The 23,211-nt window shown below is 35.6% G+C and overlaps 1 protein-coding gene across 2 annotated transcripts in view; it reads right to left on the bottom strand.

Annotated features, from left to right (window-relative positions):
- Positions 1-23,211, bottom strand: part of IPO8 (importin 8) — a 45,700-nt gene that overhangs the window by 6,101 nt on the left and 16,388 nt on the right. For both annotated transcript variants that reach the window (XM_062590394.1, XM_062590405.1), the window contains exons 8-21: positions 22,610-22,694; positions 20,059-20,193; positions 19,129-19,228; positions 17,424-17,500; positions 15,973-16,089; positions 13,565-13,654; positions 12,711-12,876; positions 11,944-12,104; positions 11,403-11,528; positions 9,373-9,439; positions 8,545-8,670; positions 7,956-8,053; positions 6,801-6,896; positions 5,162-5,382 (exon numbers count right to left, since the gene is read on the bottom strand). In XM_062590394.1, coding sequence (XP_062446378.1) covers positions 5,162-5,382; positions 6,801-6,896; positions 7,956-8,053; positions 8,545-8,670; positions 9,373-9,439; positions 11,403-11,528; positions 11,944-12,104; positions 12,711-12,876; positions 13,565-13,654; positions 15,973-16,089; positions 17,424-17,500; positions 19,129-19,228; positions 20,059-20,193; positions 22,610-22,694 — 1,665 coding nt within the window. The remainder of the gene's footprint in view (positions 1-5,161; positions 5,383-6,800; positions 6,897-7,955; positions 8,054-8,544; positions 8,671-9,372; positions 9,440-11,402; positions 11,529-11,943; positions 12,105-12,710; positions 12,877-13,564; positions 13,655-15,972; positions 16,090-17,423; positions 17,501-19,128; positions 19,229-20,058; positions 20,194-22,609; positions 22,695-23,211) is intronic.

Genomic DNA, 23,211 nt, shown 5'->3' with positions numbered 1-23,211 from the left:
CTTAGTCACCACAGTTTACTTGAAAACAAATTAATCACCATTTGCTCACATGCCAACATTGTGAACATTTTTTGGAATGGTCAACCTTACGGTAAGTACAAACACAAATAACGTTCTCCACCTCCTCTCTCTGCCAGTACCTTTATGTAAGACTTATCAAAGCTCTGTAATCCGTGCATAAGATTTCTATCCTGCATTTTCACACAGTCATGAAATTTCTTCAAGCCCCAAATGTATAAAGAAGCATGAGAGTAGTTACTGTCACTTGGCACTAACTTTTAAAATACATTTGAATAACCTGTAGTCAGGTAATGCTAACTCAAAAATGCAATATAGTAAAAAGTCAAGAAATGGCAGCAATCAGTGGTTTAACTTCATATTAAATTATCTCTTCTGGACAGTAAATCGAAGTGGAAGACTCAAGCACTGCTGTTTAAAAGGTCATCATTAGGAATTAGCAATTAGCCCAAATGACCAAAAAATACAGTACATTTTTCATACTCCATTTTCAAGCATCTAAATGAAGAAGTTCTAAGAATGAACACATGTCTTTGGAATATGTACATTATTAGAAGGCCCAGCAAAACCACAGAAATTGAGACATCAAGCCATCTTTAGTGAACCTGAGCCAGAAGGAGACTTGTTTCTTCCACCTGTCAGGATAGACCAACAGCAGGACAAGCATCCACTTTGGCAGAAGTTCAGCATTCTATCATGCCACAGCTGTATCAAGTACCAGCAAGATTCAACAAGCAAAACAGTTTAATATCATTTATGTATTTTTGTAATGGCAAAGAATGGCTTCAAGATCCTTCCATTCCCTCGCTACCAAAACGCTCACCATTTCAGCATCCTTTTGTCTGCACGAAGGAGCCTCAATACAATTCTCTTTAGAGCTTTGTCCTTCAAGATCCCTACTTATTTGTTCAGCAACACAGAATAGTCCTCCCTAGCAATCGTGGACTCTGCTTGATCCCTCAATGGCATATTAAGCCTGGAGTGCTAAACATGCAAACTCTGAGGCGCATATGTCAGTGCAATGCACAGCTACAAGGCAAGTCCATTTTTGTCAAGCTGTGTGTGGTCTTCATAATCTGCAGGACCTTTTGAGGCTAATACACTTGTTTCAATACAAGATAAAAAGATCTAAGAATCTTTTGTATTTTAAACTGAGTTGAAAGTATTTCAAAGGTAAATCACTAAGCTTTCCTTTCCTTTACTGGTATGCTGTGCTCCTTTAATACGAGGATCAAGTTTCTTTCTACTACATCATTGCACTTCCTGGACAAACTGCAAATAATTAGCCATTTCCTTCAAGTTACAAGGTCAGAACCAGCCTTGCTTTCTTGTACAAGTTTGAGATTTTATACATGACTCCAAGAAAAATTGGATTTCTAACTATTTAAATCTCTAACAAATAAATTCTTTCATACAGCTTTAAAAAAAGAATCTTTTTGTTTCAAAACAAAAATTAGGTTTTCCTTTCACCCCAGTTTCCACAGAATATTTTTTAATACAAGAATAAGTCATGCACAAGTTCTGCCCACATTTCAGGCTCTCAGGGAAAAGGTGGAAAGCAGTGAGGAGCAAATGTTTTTACAAATGGCTTTTCAGTCCTTTGCCCTTATTCAATTTGAAGTAATTGTAGAAAATATATTTAGAAAAAAATACACTATGCTGTAGTGTATAGACACGCTCACAGATTTGTAATATCCATGGTGACGTACTGGATTTATGCACAGTCATATGATGAGTTCTGAGCTGTTCTTGCCTGGTTTATTTCTAACATTCCAAAATTCTAAACAGGTTTAAATAGTTTCTATATCTTGGATAACATGGAAGAACAGTTACTTATCTTATTGCAATAGCTTTTTTTTCCAAGATGTATTATTCACATGGATTCCATTTCATGAGTGCAGAAGTCCTACTAAAGAAATATTGCGCTCTTTTCACCAGCACTGTCTGCTAGTTTGAACCTGAGAACATAGACCAACAGGACTACTACCTCTCTGTCAGGACAGAATCTGTGGATACCAGGACTTCACAGAAGCAGATAAAGGAGAAAAGGGCATGAGATTCATATGGACAAAGTATATTAAAGAACTTTTGTTACTGGTAAGTCACAGACAGTCTGCATGGCTAACAAAGAAATGTCAGTAAGATTCACCTGGTCTGTAACAGCTGGAAGTGGATTTACTTTGCTCTTTTCCAGTTTCTCTAGGACTTGTAACTGTACCAGCTGACCTGAATTTAAGTCTGAAAACCCCTCTTTTTGGAAAGCAACCTAACTCTAAAATAACGCAGCTATGCATGATGGTTGGAGAGACAAACGACAGTACTAATCAGGGTGCCTGCTAGTATTCTTCACTGATGCAAATATGAACTCTGCAGAAGTGGGCCCAAGAAAGGGTATCAAAGAAGCCAGGTTTCTTTCGCAACTCTGTCTCCTCATGTTCATTTAGGCATCTCAGTGTTTGGCTGCTGTTCAGATGACAACTCTAAAATGAAAAGGTCTTCTATAAGTAGTCCTGTCCTTCTGAGGGAAATGGAGAAAGTCAGTTGTATCACATCACAGTTCCTAATAAGCAGTTCTATAGCAAAAGCCCTGTACCTGAAAGCTGCAAATTGAGGAGATGGCTCTGAATGGACAGTAATTTTTAGATTTCAGCAGTTTCATAGACATTTATTTCATTGCTGGTAGCAGCATATCAAAGAGAGAGAATTTAATCTCTGGCTACCACTCAACTGCGCAGTCTGAGCAAAATTTAGCACGCTGATCCCTGTGTTTCATTTTCATAGGCTTTGTCAACTTTCTTCTCAGCTCTGAAGAAGGATTTAGTTGAACAGTAGTTGCAAAAAGTGATGCTTTTTCAAAAAGCAACACAAAATAACTGAAAGTTAAGCTGTGGCTTGCAGGGGTATATGACGTTGAAATCTATTCAAGTCTGCAGCATTTTTCCTCTCTGGACCTGACTATAGCTTCTCAGTGACTGCTCTAGGATGCACTGTGTAAGGCTTTCAATCTCTTTCATTTTCAGAATTCTTTTAAGAAGGAATGACAAGTTTACCACCTACAGGGAATATGTTCTTTCATACTGTCTCTGTATGCTTTCAGCATTCACATTCAATAGAAAAATGACAGCAGAAAGAGCTGAATCTCAAGAACTTTGTTTCAGCCATAAAAATTAGTGCATAGAAATCCTTATGCTAAAAAGTCTTCCACTTTTCTAAAGCTAGCAGATGTAAAAATAGTTTCAAAATTTAACAGTAATATTACCACAATATATGGGAGAGGCAGAATTAAGGGTGCCATTTTTCAGCCACTGATGCTTCAAAAGAACTCAGGGACATAGGCCCCCTTATGCCTTCTTTGTAACCAACTCAAGTAATCCCTCTAAACGATAATGGGTTCTTTTATGTTCAGATATAGGATATACATTTCATACGCACAGCAGGTAGAAGAGGTCAAAATGCACATGATATTATGAACTGTCCATTTTTGTTACGGTGAAATACCGTAAAGTTTTTTTCTCACTTTTTGAATATTTTAGCACTTTTTAAGATTTTTTTTCTTCAAATAAAGAATGTTATGGTAATAACTTCGAATTCAGACATGAATTTGCCTACAGAGCCTACACATACCACACCAAAGCAGTCAATTTCTCTTCTAACTCCAAGCAGTTTTACTGCTAGTAAGGTAGACTGTGCTGCTAGTCTACACACTATTGTCCCTCCATCTTAAGCCCACTAAACTGTGTACTTAGGACAGGGGAGTGAAAAAAAACACATTTTTACGGAGTACATTGGTACACATTTTGTAAATATTACAAAGGAGAGCAAAACCTGGGTATACTTGTTGATCACTTATTAACTGGGAGTCACTGTTGTATTGCAATGCTACTATGTACCACACAATGTAAAATCAAGAGGGACACTAAGGCACTAATGAAGCTGTACCAAGATAATACGTAATTCTCTTCAAGAAAGATGGACTCAGATAAGAACTGGTACAGAGAAAAGCTGCCTGCATGATCGGGGAGTGGAGAAACCATCTTATAAGAGTCCCACTGGAGCCTGATTAACTTGTTTTTCACTGGGAGAAATAAAACTGTGCCAATAAAAACCAGGAAGGAAAAGAATGACAAGCTAAAGGATAAGGTATGCATCCTTGGGGTCAAAAGCTGCCTCTTTTGGCCCCATGCTAATTCATGGCATGGCATGACACACTGACACTTCACTTAGTACGTTGGCACATACTGTGCACAGAGAAGGCACGTTCTGAGCCTGTCCATACACCTGCAGTCTGATTTTATGCCTCCAATGACAAAATGTAACTCATAGCACAAAGATGAGAGCTGTCAACTACATCTGATGGTCTGCTTTGCCCTTAAGTGAACTTGAAGCCAGGCATTACATCTCAGCCACGAGGCAAGCACTAACATTTGAGCACTGGATTTTAGATCCGCACAGCATCAAGTACATAATAGCCTTGGTCCACCCCCTCCACTTTACAAATATTTAGCTCCTGCCTGAGTGCACACTGGTTCAGTGTGCACACATATTCAAGGGAGGTCTGAATGCACTGTATATTCAGGAGTGTGCTGAACAGTCAATAAATCAATAGCATAAGGATAAATATGCAGAAATTGACATGAACAACTGGCAGAAATTAAAACCAGAGTGTGGATTTTGTTTTTCACTAGAGGGAATAATGTTTTTTAACATTAAGTGGAGCAGTTAAAAATATTTTAGAAAATACAAAACAGAAAATATGTATACATAGTATTTGAGAAAAAGTTATTTCCCTGAAATCCTGCTGGTCAGCTCTGAATACTAATCTCTGCATATGCTGGATCATCTCTTGGACAAGCAGATAGTTCATGACTAAGAAACTTCTAAGAATTCTAATGTACAGTATGTACTGCACTCTTGTGTTCCTTGCAACAAGGAAATTCAGTGCATAACTCAACAGAAAAGGAAAAAATAAATACGCATAGATCACCTTTAGCTGCATCACAGCAATTAGACATTGCTAGTGTGGGTTACTGTTAGACTAACCTAGAAATGAGATCTCTTGTATCAGCGTAACTAGCGACAGAATATAGAAGTGAACAGAAAAATCAAAAGCATGGACTTTGAAAGATAAAACCACAATACTTGCCCAAGAAAACAGTCTGTGTCATTCATCCATTGGTTTATGAACTGTGCAGTGATGGGCTCAGGATTGTGTGGAAATCTGATGTTTTCTAAGGTATGTAGAAGTAGGTCAGGATTATAGTAGAGTGCAGCTATGGCAACCTGAAGACACATAGTACGAAGTTCACTTGTTTTAACTCCTCTTGTTAACCGCTCCAGAACAGCCTCCACAAACAGTGGAATACACTAGGAATATAATTATGAAGGAAAAGGAAAAAAATAAAATAAAAAATTATATATCCAGCCACATTACACAAAAATTTAAAACACAATTATCAGAACCAACCTCCAGAATTAGCTGAAGTCCAGGAATGTTCTAAGAATGTATTCTATGCATTTCCTTGTATAAAAGTATTTCAAGTCCCTGATTTCATGTTTATAAAAACAACTATTTCTCTCAGCTAAAAATGCCAAAGTTATTCTCAACACAAAGGAGAATATTTGGGGCCATTTGGTGGAATTTGTTTTAACCTGAAAAAGTTTTAGAAAAGAATCCAAAGACATTCTGCTCTTGAATAAAAATATCCAACAATTGTAAGACTAATAGGCATTAAAAACTGAAATGAGCTAAAAATGCAAGAAAAAGTTTTACTTAATAAATGTAAAGTGATGTTAAATTTCTTAGAAAAGTTTAAAACGAGTAAGTTTATTCAAATAAAAGCAAGTATATACATACTCCTACCTAACAAAATAAGCATCTACATATATTTAAAGGTGCAGGTTTATGCTATTCATCAATTTGGAAAGAATTATAAGAGTTTAGGAGTTTCAGTTAACGTGCAACCATTTTAATTCACAGAGTTGTGGAGCTCAGTTAAGCCTCCCACACATACTTATTTCAATGCAAATGCATGCAACACACTTTAATTCCTTCCTGATTTCTTTTAAAAATAAAATAGTTCGGGTAATATTTTAATCTTCAATTATTTCAGTTCTATAATTGTGAAATTATATTGGTTTCAGTGAAATTAACTGAAAATTAATCATTGAAGTCCACGGGCAACATCAAATATGATATGTTAAAGTAATTGAGGTTGGAGTGTTATGCAGAATATGAGTTCGAAATTTAGCCTTTAACAGAAAAAATACACCATCTAAGTGTGTCCTAAGCAACTCCAGAAGACTGTGATTATGATTCTCCTTGCAATCACCATCTAGCCACCTTTTACATACAAAGGTCATCTTTTCCATGTGCACTGGGTAATTCAAAATATTCAAAATGACCAAGCTCATCCTACTTGAAGAAACAATTTCAGTAGTTTGATATGTACAATTAACTTCTCAACCACAACAGTCCTAACTGTTTGTTTTGCAACAGAGGGAAAATCCTATTAGGAGAAAGCAGGAAAAAACAAGCTTGTACATCACACTATACTCTTACTGTTCAGTTTACCTTCACATTCCAGTCATACCCACTAATATCTAATCTCAAAAAACAAAACACAAACTCTCCCGAGTCCATTCACATCTTTCTATCTGTATTTCTTCCTTATTCCTTCATTTTATATTTCCACCAAATTCTCTAATTCCAATTGCTTTTCTCAGGAATCATACACATATCATTAGAAACCATCAAAAAAGAGTATCTGCTTAATGTATATCACCTGGTCAATACCCCGTCCTTTGCACTGAAGAACAATTACTTCTAGGAGTTTGGCTGCATGGCACTCTGCATCTTCTCCTGCATCTCCTGTTAATACCTACCAATCCAAATGACAGATCAGTTTTAGTATTAATCAAAATCAGCTTTGAAAGCAAGTATTCCTGTATACTCAAAACTGTACATGGCATCTACATATCCCTCCACAATATATTCTGGGATGAATTAAAAAAGGTAAGAAATCATCTCTACAGGATACAAAGAACAAGAGATGGTTAAAGGTGAATTTAAAAACTCAGAAGAATTCTCTATTGCTCTTTATGAACGTTTGTATCCTTTATATGTCCCTCATCACCTTTCCCTTTTTCAAAGGAAATGTTACCTAAAAGAATCACTGATGTTTTCTATATCCTGTTTTCATTTTGTGACTGCAGTTCTAATAGACACTGGCAGTTTAACAGCCTGGCAAAGTGAAGTCCTGTCTCTAGGCTAATTTCTGATTAAAAACAAGATGCATGCAATCATTCTGTGTATACGTGCATATGCGTGAAACTGACTGTTTCTTCTCAGCTCATTTCAATCCCACGGACAGTGCCAATCAAACCTGACAAAGGAGCAGAATTCTCAAACACATTAAATCCTCATAAGTTTCTTGAAAATAAGCAGGAAGCTAGATGCAGAAGACTCTATAATGCCCCAAATCAGAGAAAAGCTGCAGTGTGATCTCATACTTTACTACACATGAGAGAATAAGTAATAAGTAAGGAGAAATATTATAAATGTGGTCCCATATAAATGGGAAGAACTACAGATGTATTCGCACCTTAGCTGACATTTAGAGAATCCAATCACAAGATACAAAACCGAAGGCAATCAGGCTTCAAGGATTCATCTGCTTACTGAAATTGCTGCTCATACAAGAGAGTTAACATGAGCAACAGCACTGCAACTTTCTCCCACAAATGTTTGTGCATATAGTCTTCTATAAAATTATGTCACTTACAAGTGTGAAGGTGCTAAGTCTATCTGAAACTCAGCTGAGGCAAAACTTCGTTTTGTTCTGAAATGACCAGTCTCCAACTGGCATGTTCAGGTCACACTGTTGTTCTGTATGATTGCTAAGTACCATTAATAAGCATAACAGAATCAGAAGCCTTACCTTTTTACACATAGCATAAATGATTTCTAAATTCTTTGGGTTAGACAGTAAAGTATCAGTGTCAATGGTCACATAATTATGTAAGAGAGGCATCATATCTGGGAAAGAGGGAGAACAAAAGAGAAAAAATTACAAGCAAATCCCTAAAAGTGTTAACCAATCAGGCCCTAGTCCCACAGTGTAATTCATTAACCTAAATTCCTGAACATGGCTGAAATTCAAACTTTACAAGTCTATGTTAACAGAATTCTTTGTAAGGTGCACTCTGCAGGATGCATTTTCAGAATAAGAAACAAAATAGGCGTATATTTTATTAATTAATATGTAGTTTCATATTAACTTTGTAGGTATCAATTTTCTTTGAGTTTAGGACCCCCTACAATAACCGAGCAAGCTGATAGATTTGAACAAGTTCCTCCCAGCTAAATATGCTCTTGTTATACTCACGCACTAAACAGATGGTCAGGGCATGATTCAATTACATGATCATTTCAAATCATGACACTAAATGGAAGTGACCCTTAGAAGGTGGGATTTGGAGATGAATTCCCAAACGGTTGAAACATCAACAGAGTAGAAAGAGTCATACCTGCAAAGTACTCAAAGCAATCCTGCTGAAAAACCTCATATAAAACACCTAAAAGCTGCCACATTTGAGGTGAAATCATCTGGCATGTCAAGCTGTATGCCAAGGAGAGAATTTCTTCATAAAACTCTGGAGAGGAGAAACAATTTGAAGTAGGGTGCTGTAAAAGAGAAGTTTTGCTCGCAAATGCCATGAAATCTCAAAAGCAAGCCCTGGGTCATATTACAACTAGAAGACAGCATTTAATAGCTAGATCAATATGTAGAAAAAAAATACAGTTGGAAAAGATTCTTTTAGAGAGACTTTATGTTCGCTATAATTGCAATGATATGCACTGTTTTTCATTATATATGTACACTGGAAAACTGTATTACCACCACACAAAGTACATTGCCTTTAAATTATTTACTGCACAAATCTTCTATTATCTCAACCTTTTTTTTCCTCTTAAAGGCCTTATCAGAAAGTGTGCAGCTCTTTAATACAGGAAACTGCTAAAACAGTAGTGTAATTGTGGACTGTGTCCATAAAATAGTAATTTTATTGCAGACTTTGTCCTTTAACATAATTAGCCAGAACTATAATTAGAGTTCCATCTTCTGCTTTAGGTCTGACCTCCAATAAATAGTAACTGATCTAACTACGGTGAAAGAGGAGATCAGGAGAAACAAATCATAACTGAAAATTAAAATTTTTTTCTCTAAAGTAGCAGTATAAAAAAGGGGGGATGAAATTCTGAACAGGAAAACAGTGTTGTTCACAATAATTAATCTAAGAATTTTCTGTGTAAAAATGTGTAAGATTTTTCTAAAAATTAGTTCTAAAAGATACCTATAACATGTTTCTGCAAAACAAGGCCAATGATCTGTAAACAAATGCTCTCCAGCTGTTGAGTTATCTGAAAAAAAAATAAAGCCATTTATTTAAAAATACAAAAAGAGATAATTTGATCAATATATTTTACTAATTCCATTTAAGTGAGAAGTTCTTCAAAGCAAAATGCTTTTATCACTCTCAAAATGCTGCTTTAGCAATCACAAAAAAATTATGGAATAAGGTCTTACTAATGTAAGTACTCAAATATTCAATAAACAGTATTACTCTAGAACATGTCACTTACAAGGTGTTCCACTATTTTAGTATTTATTAATTAATGGTTATTCTACAGATCCTATTGAAAACTCTCTGCCTCCTTTCCTGGTACAAGGCAAAGGTAACATAAACACTATGCTCAAAGAGTTTGAGACAAGGCCCCCATTAAAAAAATCTTTAAAGAAGAATGGGTTAAAAGGAAGAGAAGTTTTTGCCTCAGGTCCATGGAGAGCTTCCCAGAACAGGCTCACCAAGGGGAACACACGTAGAAATTGGGAGAATATAACTGTGTTGAGATCAGGCAAAAGTTACTGTGAGGCAAATGGCTGGAGTGAGCAGTTTTACCATGAGGGGATAGCGTATTAGACCTTGCTGCATTGAACAGGGAGACTGCATTTATCAAATTACAAGGAAAATTGTATGGCCACATTACAAGTCTAAGTAAAACCAATAAATATAGGCCTTCCATTTTATTACCCATGCCCATTCATTATGCACACAATCTTGCATGATATCAGGCCTCCTAGACCCATTCTAGAACAGCATTTAAGAATATGAGCCCAGATTCTTCCACCTAACAGCAGGCAGCTGACTAAGACACCTGACTTAGAACTGACGATCCTCTAAGCTCCCTCCATAGACAAAGGTGAAAGGGACGGGAACTTTTTAAGGAGTTTTCAGCCTCATGTGTTATTTAGATAACACTTATTTCATTTCTAAAATGATATAAGATCCTAAGATGAAAAGCACTCTGCACAGTATTTTAGTTTGTGCTTCACACAATAGAAAAAGAAGCTGCTAAGTTTATCCTCAAAAGTTCCACTCCAGAGGTTTTCCTGCCCTACAACCTGAAGATCTACTCCAGCCTATCATACCTAGTGCTCAGCTTAGCTACCATATTTCTTTGTGGTTTTCCAAAGTTGCAAAGAGCTCTTAGAAAGAAATAAAGATGCTTTGAAATCAAAAGGAAGACAATGTTCATAGGAGAAAATAATTAGTATTTTAATCAGACTATTTTTAAAATTATAAGCTTCATTAAAAGATTTATTTCAGAGTTGCAATGAAACTTTCTCATTGTAATTCAAGGAAGCAAAACAACCTCGGACAAAGCACTTCTGTACTTTATGTCAACTGAGCTCAAAGTTGCTGACTGACTGTGACTCTCTGGTCAGTCACTGGACTCCTTCCTACTTCAGTCAGACTCAGTGGTATGAGCCAAAAGAACGAGCCTCATTAGGAGCCAGGCAGCAATCCTAATCCAGTGCTCACTTAAGCACTGAGATCAAAAAGGGTGTGAGCCTTCCCTGGTAACTTCTCTGAATATGTGAAAGGTAGATTTATATTGAACCACAGCTAGGAAATCCACTGCTTCAATTCTATCCAAGAAACCGCTGGGTAAACAGCAAAATATGAGTCACCAGTATCAAAAATTACCTAATGCAATAATGTTCCTCTCTAAAATATAGTTTAAAAGCCTGTAGTAATTATCCAATGAAGTGTTTGCAAGAACAATGGTTATGGATTTTACCCTCAAGAGAAAAATTTCCTTCAAAGGTGAGGGCTAAACAGTTCAGAAATCACAAACACAAACTGGGTTTTAAATTCAAATTTGTCAGAGATCGTTTGCTATTGATTCACCATCTTACCTACAGTAAATAAATACACCTGTCAGAGCAAGGGATGAAACACATACCTAGAAGTAGTTTGTTATCACGAATGAAAAGCACGAATGGAATAGCAGGAGAAAACATATAAAAAAAACAACTCACCTCCTTGTGGTCTTCAACAACTGTCAGAATAGTGTCAATTGTGTGCAAGATGCCCATGGCCATAACTGTTTTGTCCTCCACTTCCTCATATTCCTCACTCTGAAGTACTTTACCAAATATTTCAGCCTATGAAAGAAAAGCAACTAGCTTGATATTCAAGGGCCAACCTACTATTCTAATTTGTCATGCAAAACCAAGACAGTAAATGAAACAGTAGTAATGCCTTATCTATTTCAGCACTGATAGTGCACTTTTTTTTTTTTTTTTTTTTTTTTTTTTTTTTTTTTTTGAGAAGTCTAGCTCTGTTGAGTCATTTGTAATGTTAAATAATCAGAGTTTGGCTCATTAAAACCAGTGACAAAATTCAGTACCCCTGAAAAGTCTATAGGTTTTAATGATGCTTTAGATTGAAAAAACTATATATTATGAACACTATATATGGAACCTTTATAAGGATGACTTCAAACAACACGCTCATAAAATGTTTACCAAACCAGTCATGTGCCTGTGACTGATCCGTTACTCTACTATTGTCTCTTACCAGGTGTTGTGTCATGTCAACAGCGATGGTAGCTACCTCTTGACTGTACTCACAGATCATCTTCTGGATTACATTAGTAAGATCATCATTTTCCGTCTCTCTAACAATGTGTAAAAGCTCTTGCATAACTGGCCTTACATATGGTTTCACATATTCTTTGGCTAAAAAGACAATTCAAATGAGGTGAGATTAACTATTCGTAAACAGCAAACATACAGTACCTTAAAATTACTAGGTACCTGACTACTCTTGAATAAAACTATTAAAACAAAACTAATTCACATGAGAAAAAAAGCAATTAGCCAAAGCACTTTTACAGTCCCTAGCTTGTAAACTAACAAAGTAACTAAACAAATTGTACCTTCACCACATTTAATACTGAAAAGCCACCTACAACAGCACCCACTCTTCTGGGGGAATATGTGCCTTCATACACAGAGAGCATTCAATATTAAATGTACATACCACTTCACTTCATTAAAAATAAAACAGAGACAGGTATTATTTAGTCTGTTAAATGAAGTATGTTGATTCTATGTTCTTTTGTGCAGAAACTTGCCAGAAAATTTTGAAGTCCTAATTCAGGGATGTACACAGTAGCTAATGGGCAAGTGAAGCAGTCTAAACATGATGAAATGGTCAGAAAACTGTCTTTAAGTGTTAGACATGTTTAAATATATCTGCACCAAATTAAAAAAATTTCTCCATAAAAAAAGAAAAAATAGTATGTGCAAAGTATATACAATTAATGAACCACTTTAGATTACCTTGCTCCTGGTTGCTTATTAACGTCTGAAGAGCTATTGCAGCTTCTACTTTAACAGGCATTTCTTTATCTTCAATCAGGCTCTTCTTTGACAACTCTACTGCATTCCTTAAGTTTAGCTCATTGTGGAATTTCAAAGCACTGAATGAATGAAGAACCCAACAGGACTGCATGCCAAAAAGAAAAGCAAGTTAGGGGCTAGTTCAATTTCTAACATTTTTAAACTAATTTAAAAATGATGCTAACCATCTCTGTCTGTTCGCATATGTTGTTTTGTTTTCTTAATTACAGTTTATTCATGCAATAACATGTAATATAGTTTTTGCATTCAAATAATTCTTTCTTCTCCTTCCCCAAATTCCAATAAATTCAGTAGGCACACAATTGACATTCAGAGTTTTAGTCTTCTGGGGAAAATCGGAAAGGAAATTTAACAGCTTGTTTCTGACTGATACGGACAGTCAGAGATTTTGTCCAAGCTACACTTAAACTAGTAATATCTACTCTGTAAAAAGCCTACTTGAGCTGTTGAAAGCTGTGAAAAACAAGTTATTGGGATCTGCTAATGAAAAATGCTCATAAAATGGCTTTTATACGTCATCATATAATCACTGTTCAAATTGTCCAGTCTGATCAAAGTGAACAATAACACAATACAGACTTTCTATCAATTCCTTTAACTGTCAAATCATTTTTTAAATCAAAATGCTGAAAAAATGCTGTATGAGTTAGCTATTTGAAAGTATATTATGTACTTGGATTGCTTTATTTCTTTTATTAATATTCAGAAGGAAGCTAAACTGCAAAGGAAAGAATCACGGCAAATATTGAAATTTATGTACTTTGTGAACTTACTCTAGCTCTGAGGTACCCCAGGTTAGACATGAACAATGGAAATACATGATTCTGTAACATCAGCTCCATCTGATCCTTGAATACACTCTTCTGTTGATGTAAATAAAAATTAGTTTTGGAGATTGTTCATTTTATATACTCCATTTTAGCCAGTAATTTATTTTAACCAACTTGTGAACCATTAGAAAATACAATGACTTGTAAACCTAAAAAAGGTATTCTTTGCCTCAAGACAAGATCTACTTCTCATTCCCTGAGCTGAAAAAATATTGTGAGGATAGTAAGTCAAAAGCCAGACAAGTAAAGAACCTGTATATATAACGCTGAAATCTACATTACTGTTTATAATATTGTACCTGAAATTTTTATTTTTTCTAAAGTAATTGATTCCAGCAGACTTTTACTTTTAAAAACGACTCAGGATCAAGCCTAGTATTCCCAGTCTTCCTACAAAGGAGTACATACATAGCTGAAGATAAATATAAGCTTTATTATGAAACAGAGCAGAGGTTGAAATGCCCTGCTGTAAGTATAAATAGTAAAAACAATTATTTTACATACTACAACAATAACTTGTATCTTTTTACATACTAATTGGACAGCTAAGATAATCCCTTTGTGATAGAAATCTCCTTGGCTGAAGAAGGATATTCAATGAAAACTATTCCTTATTATTCCAAATTGGCAAATCCCAAGATAGTCACAGAAACCCAGGACCACCAGCATGGAGACTTGGGACTTTTCTAGCATTTATAGCTTCAGCATACTAGAAAGGACGCTCGAGGATTGTGTTACCAACTAAAGGAATGACTAAGATACGACGAGGGTGAAAAGGCACATACAATACAAAATATATCTTAAGTGATCACACTTTTACTTCACTAATCCATACATCAGTTTTTCCCATATGGCTTTCCAAACCTTCAGGAGGCAGATGAAGAACTGGGAGCAAAAAACAATACAGAAACAGTAAAAGATTTTTCCCTTCTGCACACAGGTTAGAGATTTGCATCCATTACACTGGAAGCCTCTATGGAGATGCACCTGGCTAAATCAGAGTCATAGTGTGTATAAGCTAGTTACAGTCCCTATCTCAGTCAACTCACCAGTCAGAAGACACTAACAAATCAAACATTTTATGCAGAAACAGTTCACCAAATTCTTCAATCTGGCAAACACCAAATACAAGACATTCAGAGTAGGGAGGGGGAGTGTTTTGGAATTACTACTCCTTTGTAAACCACACATTTTTATAATGTGTATTATAACCACACATTTAAAGGCTGAAAATTTCAAATAGGAACAGTATACTGAAATAAATCCCCCTTTTTCCTCAGGACAGCGATAAATGGGTTTAGAAACGCCCATTCAACATGAAAGGCTGCTCACAACAGGGACAATGCCTTCCTCCTCACTATTATATCCAACAGGGAAGGGAGGGCATTTACATTCCAGTGCAATTTGCAAATATTTTGCCAATGTTATTGATGTTCCAGGATATCATATCAGGTGATGGACAGGTAAAAAGCAAAAGGTAAATGCTGGTAACATATTCCTTTTATATGTAGACTAGATGACATGTGTACAGAAAGAAAACTTACATAAAATAACTTTCTGCATACTTTCCAAAGGAAGCCTCCAGCACGAGGCCTCCATTCTAATTCTAATAAGCAGTGACTTTTCAGCAGTTACTTTTGACATGGAAAGAAGGCATACCTTGGACTCCACACTCTACAAAAGCATAAGGGAAACTGTAATGAATATTACCTTATAGAGCAAAAGTGTAGAATAAATGTGTGTTCAAACTTCAGAAAAATACTCAATGTTGTGAAGATAACGTGATGCAAAGAACGGAGGAAGGACAGAAGCTCTGTGCTCCTTTCACTTAATTTGCAAAACTCTCAACTGGCTGGTGCAATGAGACTAAAAGCCACATATTGTACAGTAAGAAGGCTGAAAACTAGACAAAACATTCCTGCAATGTGTTAAGTAAATATTTTCCTGGAACTAGAATCAGCCCACAATAGTGTAAGCTGTTGGGGGTTTTGCTAAAGGATCATAGCAATGTTATTGATGGAATGCATATTTGTTTTCTTAACACTCTTCCACTTTACTAAAGCAGGAGAGGACCAAGGGACTGTTCTGTAGCAAAAAAGTGGAATTTTGGACAAACTTGGAAGAAAAATTTGGGTTTAAAATGGGAAGATAAATAGCAAAGAATGTTAATAGTTTTAAAGAAACAAACTGTCAAATTCTTAGTATACAGTGCAATCACTCTACAGACTTCATAAATATGATTAAGGGCTAGGCATACATTATAAGTTAACTTTTGGCGGGGGGCAGAGGGAAATTGCAACTGATAACAAGAATTACAAATATAAACCTATTTCACTTCCTTACCCACTTACTTTCAGTAAAATATCAGCCAGGGATCCTATAACATGCAAAGCTCCATCTTTTTTCCTTGGATCAATGTTTGGCTCTGTCAGAATCTGGTAGCAATATGCCATCATTTTTGGTAATACCTGTATACAATACAGATACAGGACAAACACAAGCTTTCCTTTTGTCAATGAGGTATCTAAACCAAATTATTTCAATAAAATTGCTTTAGTTAAAAAATTCATATGATTTTTGTAAGTAGAAATTTTAACTTGGCCCAAGTAACTGTGGGGTACTAGGTGTATCAGCTTTCTACAGTTAAAATGTAAAAGCTTCTTTTTTCAGCTTTTCACTCATACTTGTCAAAATTAAATTCACCTCCTCCTTGAAATTTCACATTAGCAACTAATGTATTTTTGTTGTTTTGCGGCAAATCAAAAAGGCGATGAAAAGAGAAGAGGCTCAAACAGTATAGGTAACGTCACTTTTTTCTTTTTTTTTTTCCTTACTTCCTTTCTGGTTTGTCCTATACATATATAAATATATGTGCATGTGTGTCTGTGTACATGCATGCAGGAACATATACATATTCGAGAACAGCTTGGACTAGAAGTTGAAGTTCTCTTCATGACTGATATTAGTCTGTTGGTTTTGGCAATAACTTGTATATTTGACTAGATTTGGAAAGGTTTCTTGGCAAAATCATTTATTTAATCTGATTTCCACGTATATTATGTGCTTTGCTGATTTTGTGAAATTTTATGACATTTGTGTATCTCTGTAGAAATTACGACAACAAGGAGGTCAGAAGGCAAGGACTGTTCTGACGACAGAGAAGAGAAAAGGTCATAGGCTATTCCACCTGACAAAAAGACTATGCTCTTCTCTGGAAATTCATTTAGAAAAGGAGCTCCACGCTTACTGTATAACAAAACTGCATCCAGACAAAAAATTAGCAGCTTTAGCAAACTGACACATATTTTTCAGGGCGAGGCTGACTTCCCTTAGCACATATTACTGTAAGTATAGAAAGATCGACAGAAAAGTTATGTCCTCATTTACAGAGTAGCTGTATGAAATTGGTTTCATTCTTGCTATTTTCATTGCTGTCAGCAGGATTTTAAATAGCATCAGTGCAAATTAACAAGGCTCAGGCTCACTTTTCCCCCTGCTCCAGTTTGGGAAGCTCTGAACAACCATGACAGAGAGGCTGTTTGTAAACTTGAGAAAGTATCACTACATCTTTTTCAGCTCAGTTTGTATCTGGCAGGTTAAATGTTTAGCTGCAATATGAATCCTTTTGTTTGTTTGTTTGCTTGTTTACATTTCAGTTCTGCAATTGACAACACTCAGTCAGGAAAGCATCTGACTACCTACTAGCAAGTAGGCTTTTCACAAATATCTTCTTGTAGCATCTTGAAATTTAAGGAAAGATAACATTTTTAAGAAACTTTAAACCATTAGGAAGAATTAGTACCTCTTTTCTCTTCTTTGCTGCAGTATAAAGGAGATTCTGTGCTGCTGTTGTAGTGGACGCATAATCCTCAAATACATCTACCAAATTAAAAAAAAAAAAAAAAAAAAAGTCTCCTTCACTGAATATAACATAACAGTAAATCTTGATAAACTATTTCGAGTTTCTGGGACATCACAAAATCAAGGTGACTGCATAACTTCAAAACCCTTCATGAATGTTTTCACTTCATGGTTAAAGAGTTTGGACCCAAATTTAGGTCAACTATAAAAGCACCAACTTTTTGCCTTCCTAACCTACCGACCACCCATCATTCTCTTTATTAGGAAGGCACTATTTATTCACTAGCTCTTTTGAGAGCATGAGAAATTCTGGCTTTCTTCATTAAAATCATTATGGGAAGAACAACACAACATTCCAGTGTCATCTGTGTATTATACATACACAATTTGGGTTGATTTTATTAAAATCTCATGAGAAACTCTTTGTTTGCAAAAGATGCCCTGATCTGTGGCAATCTTAAATCTGCTGAAAGTTGAAATTTTTAACTTTTTTCATTATAACTAAACCTCCTTTAACCATATTGAAAATATAATTTATACCTTGAAAAATAACAATGTGTGCTTCCAAATATGCTCTAGCTCAAACCTCTCTACTCAAATTGAATTAAATAAAATCTAGAAAGATAATCTCAAAATGTGATTGCAATTACATAATAATTTCTCCTGAAATGATTTTAAAATACTACTATACTACAGAAATTCTTGTTCTAGACCAAAATACTAAACTTCAATTAAATGTACTTTTATGTTTGTTTTTTACCTTCCACAATAATTCAAATCTGTATTTAAGTCTCAGCTATACCTAAAAATAGGATTCACTGTTTGCATAGAAAGAACTGAATTCAGATATTGAAAACCAGCTACATATTTGACCTCAGTGATCAACACTATCTTGTGATTCATTATTTTTCTAAAATAGCACTCCCAAGATTTTTTAAATTATTCTACAAACATTTAAATTCTGTTTTTACATATGCTATTCAAAAATCAAATAAAAATTCCCAAACGCTATATCTCTGTGCTGCTTGGCTTACTGCAATTTTTCAGTTCAATTTGCTATAATTTTAAAGTCCCCTCTCTTTTAAATGACACAAATCTCATAGTATGAGTAATTATTCATAATATAGTCCAGTGTGATATTTCCAATTTTTTGCACTGCCTTTTTAAAGAATATGTTTTTCTCATTATTTCACCACTTAGTAAAAACAATTGGCAAAATATACTGAAAAAATGAACAATCTTCAATACGGAAAGAGCAAGTCAGGCCTCTTCTGGTCAAAGGGAGAGCTGCAAGAGCTTGTGGACAGCTGTCACATCTGTGACAAGTTAACAACTCTGCATTCCACAACTGACATTGCCAAGTTAGCCAGCCAGTCTCTTGGGCTGCACTGAACACATCTGAAGTGGAAAAGCAACTTTCAGAGGATCATGTAGCTTAAGAGCACTAGCCAGATGGCCAAAACTCGCTCACGTCTGCCTTCTTTTAACTATAGATGGGCGAGATTTAAGAAACATTTTCTCTTCCTATTGTTCATGAACACTGGTAAAGATGGATAGAGAAATTAGAGTGGCAAATGCAGACATCTCATGACTGGGATTACAGTTACAGTGAAAGCAGAAAATAAGTGCTAACTACAAACATTTACCAAATTTCATGCGGATATATTCATATGGATCCTCTTGCCAGAGTTCTTCATCCTCATCTTTGTAGCACATTAGGGAGAATATCACATCTTCTGTTATACTCTAATATTAGAGAAGTTAAATACATGTAAATACAAGAAAATCAAATTCCAGTACAGCTTCCCTCCATTATGAACTGATTTACTAGATCTGCTTTTCTGCAAAGAGTAAAATTCTTTCAACCAGTGCTCTTTTATTTTGGCTAACAGAGATAATCTTGTAATACACATGCCTTTCTTTTGCAGCAGACCCAGACAGCAGTTAACAAAATAATCTGACTTCACTATAATCCAGTGCCACGCATAAAAAACACTTCAGGTCATAGTTACAAACAGCAGAACACAGCATTCTGCAGAAGGATCTCACAATGCAACACTTACATAAGAACACGTTTCAAAGTTGTTCCTCTTAACATTCATGGGACAAGGGACATGAATACGACATGAAAAAAATAAAAGTATGAAAATCATTTTTCACTTATTCTTATACACAGTAATTACAAAATAAGCCCTCAAAATAGAGGTTCAATTCCTTAAACTTTATTGTTTTTTTGGATACTATCTTGCATTACAATCAGTTATGAACTTTGAAACCTCTGGTCATTTCTGAACACTAACTACTAATAAAAGCTAGAACATTACAATTTTGTTGCAGACTTCAGCAAAAGAAAGAACTAGTGGAATAGAATCTTTATTTCAGTTAACAATATTTGCAATAAATGGTAGTAAAAACTAATCAAATTAGTGTAGAAATGTTATTTTTCCCAAGGTTCACTGCTGCATGAGAGATTAATGAAACCGTCTTTAAAATAGCAAAATTCCTTTTTTCTTTTTTTTTTTTTTTTAATCATTCTGATGACATTCAGTGTTTATGACTGGGTTTTATGCACTGACCTGTATGTGTGGCTTCATCTGCTTCCATGTCACAGAATGGATGACCCCTTGGTTCAGATAATTTAATGTTTGTTGAAGGACACGTGGAGCAACATAGTCTTTTTGTCTGTATTGGTCTAAGATTTTTAAGAGAACCTAAAGAAATAACAAATTGGTATTTGTAAAGGAAAACCATAAATCATGTCTTATGTGTACATGTGCAGTGGACCCCTCAGTGAATATACACAGACAAATAAATTCACAGATTCACAGTTTATATCCACCTCAGCAAAATTTGGAATGGGTAAGGAAAAGGTATGGGCAGAAGATTTTTAAATTTGAGTGCCTATAGGTTGGCTTCCAAATCTATTACTAGTGTCTTTATTCATTTGTAGAGGCTAGACCTCCAAAGATAAATGACTGTGGAAGAACAATGATAAAAAAAAGAAATACTGCGCTAAAAAGGAAAACTCGGTTAGCACCTAAATTTGTTAATCAGAAGAGACACCAAAACCTTAAACTCAGCTACCTGTTGTAACAATCAGATAATATCATCTAGCATGCAACCACAAGCTCTATTACACAATATTTCTTTATTATAAAGGCTTGCTACACTAAAAATATACCATAGTATAAAGTCACTAATCTGCACTAACGGCAAATGAACTGTAAGTGTTAACCAATGTAGAGAATTGGCAAGTACATGAATAACAATAAAAATAAAGGGCAATGAATATCAAAATATTCCTAAGTCATCTATTTTCAGAAGGACAACTCTGCTTCAGTTCTTCACATTACCCTAATAAAACCCTATTTTGAACATAATACCTTGCCCAGCTTACTGCACCTTATCTTCGTTTTTTGTACCATACGCTCCTTGGACAAGGATTGTCTGTATCTGATACAGACTCCTGTACAATGTCAGCACTTAACAAGTAATAAATAAGTAATGAAGCCTTAGTAACGTAATAATGCATGACAGCACTGTCACTCTGCAGAGAAATGTAATGAATCAGCTTTTAAGAGGCAGAAATGGAAGAAACATGTAGATCATCCAGTCCATTTGTCTTGTAAGTTTAGCTGCTCCTTTTGCTACATATCCTAGTCTTTTAGCACAGGTAAATTTTAAGTATTTCAAATTATCATTGCCCATGGGAATCTATTTCATCACTCAGGAGTTAGAAGCAGAGAATTTAGAATAAACTGTTTCCCCTTTCCACTTATTTTCATACTTACAGTCTTACCACAGTCATTTCTCTCCTTCTTTAGTTTTTAACAATTACATATATCCACAGAATGAATACTGATAGATAAACTGCTTTTTTGTCAAAATACGTAAAGTAATTTTGCTTTTTCACATCTTGGTATTTTGAAATCTTCTAGTTCAATTCTGACTTGAAGTGACAACAACAGTTTGGCATCCTTCATAAAAGAGGCTGGAAATTTAAACTTGTGAGAAGCCTGCAGATGCCAGGCCAGGGACACTTCCTCTGGCAGTGTGCTGAAGAGCCACATACCCTTGAAATATATATTATCCAAAGAGCTGTCATTTGAAAACCAGCATTCCCAGGTGTTTGTCAAGGTTTACAGGCTAAAGAAAAATCAAGAGCCCAGACTCATGAGCAGGAGAGACTACTGCATTTTCCTGGCTTCTTAGGAACCTGTTATGTAACCATGTTATATGTAACCTGAAAGCCTGGATGCCCAAGAGCATCTGTTGAGCCAAAAACCTGGGAACTACCGCTCCCAGTCATCTAGTATATAGCAGGCTGACTGAGAAACAGGAGGCGCTATGCCAGAAATGGCTGAGCTTGGGAGCCAACACTCTCAAGGTTTCCAGGCACCCAATTCCTATAGTCATTCCACCAAATCAGCTGGAAGTCTGGAAGCCCAGGTTCCAAGGGGCCGGCAGCTGAGCTGGCAGAAAAACACAGAAACTTCTAAAAGGAACTGCCTCTCTTCTATGCAACTTCATCAAAACTGAATTGTATCCGCAACACAATGTTTATCACAAGCAAGCAGCATTCCCCAACAGAAATAAATTTTCTTACAAACTGTGAATTTATGCCATATTTTCATAAAACTTGCCTTCTAGGCATGAAATAAGTTCTATTGTTGTTCTCAAAACACCTTCTAACCTTCTTATATCTTCCAGAAATAAAACAGTCAAGCCAGAATCCAGCGTTCCTAGACTGCCTGCAGCAAAAGTACTTAGTAAAGACTGCCCTGAAAATACATCCTCCTGTGACATGATGCCTCTACATCATTTTTTTTTCTGTCAGCTACATCTGGAATGTTTATACATAATACTAACACCTGTTTTTTTCAGCACTCACCTTTTCTGAGAGGTGCTATGCAGCTTTTTTGAATCACTGAAAATTTGTTATTATACCTCAGCTGAGGATAGTACTGTAAAAAGAGTTCTAAAGACCTTCTCAATCACCTCTGTGAAAATCTGCCTGACTCTTCAGTTTTGTTTCCACATTGGACTTCTATATGAGTGCCCTACTGAAAAATTAAAACTTTGTTCAGCAAAAATGATCTAATTCAGAAACAAATTAATTGTTCTTACCTGTTGTATTCCTACAGCATATGTTTTTAAGAAAAACTCAGAGAATTCAAAGTATTCTTTAGTTACATTTCCGGGACTTCCATACCTTTAAAAAGAACATAGATATTTACACAGCGAGAAGTCTTGTGTGTTAGGAAAACATAGTACTTTCCAATACACAATGGACTCTGAGTAGCCTTCCATCCCCAAGAAGTCCCTCTTCTAGGCCATTACCTCCTATACCATGATCCACTACCCCTTTCTTTTCTTAGATCCTCTTTAAGTAAAATATTATAGCCAGGTTATAGCTGCTTTTTTGTCACAAGATACTTAACTTCCATGGTTTTTGATTACTTATCTAATCTTTCCATGCCTTTATACCTGCTAACATAAGCATTTCCAGCCAGATGTAGTTAAAAAGAAAAAAAAAAAGTATTTTTCTTGCAAGGCTAGTTTCCTGCCCGCTTAGAGAGCAAATCATTTCAGAAGATCTCATATCAGTGGCTGTGCCAGTGTAAAGCAGAACAAAGCAGCAGGATTGCCTCTTTGGTGATGAGGATGTCTTAAATCAACTTAACTCTAACTGCACCCCAAGTAATATTAAAGATTTGTACTCCAAGATA

Source organism: Rhea pennata, chromosome 1 (genome assembly GCF_028389875.1).
Source record: "Rhea pennata isolate bPtePen1 chromosome 1, bPtePen1.pri, whole genome shotgun sequence".
Taxonomy (NCBI): domain Eukaryota; kingdom Metazoa; phylum Chordata; class Aves; order Rheiformes; family Rheidae; genus Rhea; species Rhea pennata.
Note: the sequence above shows the minus strand (reverse complement) of the source record. Positions and strands in the feature narration are given on the sequence as shown.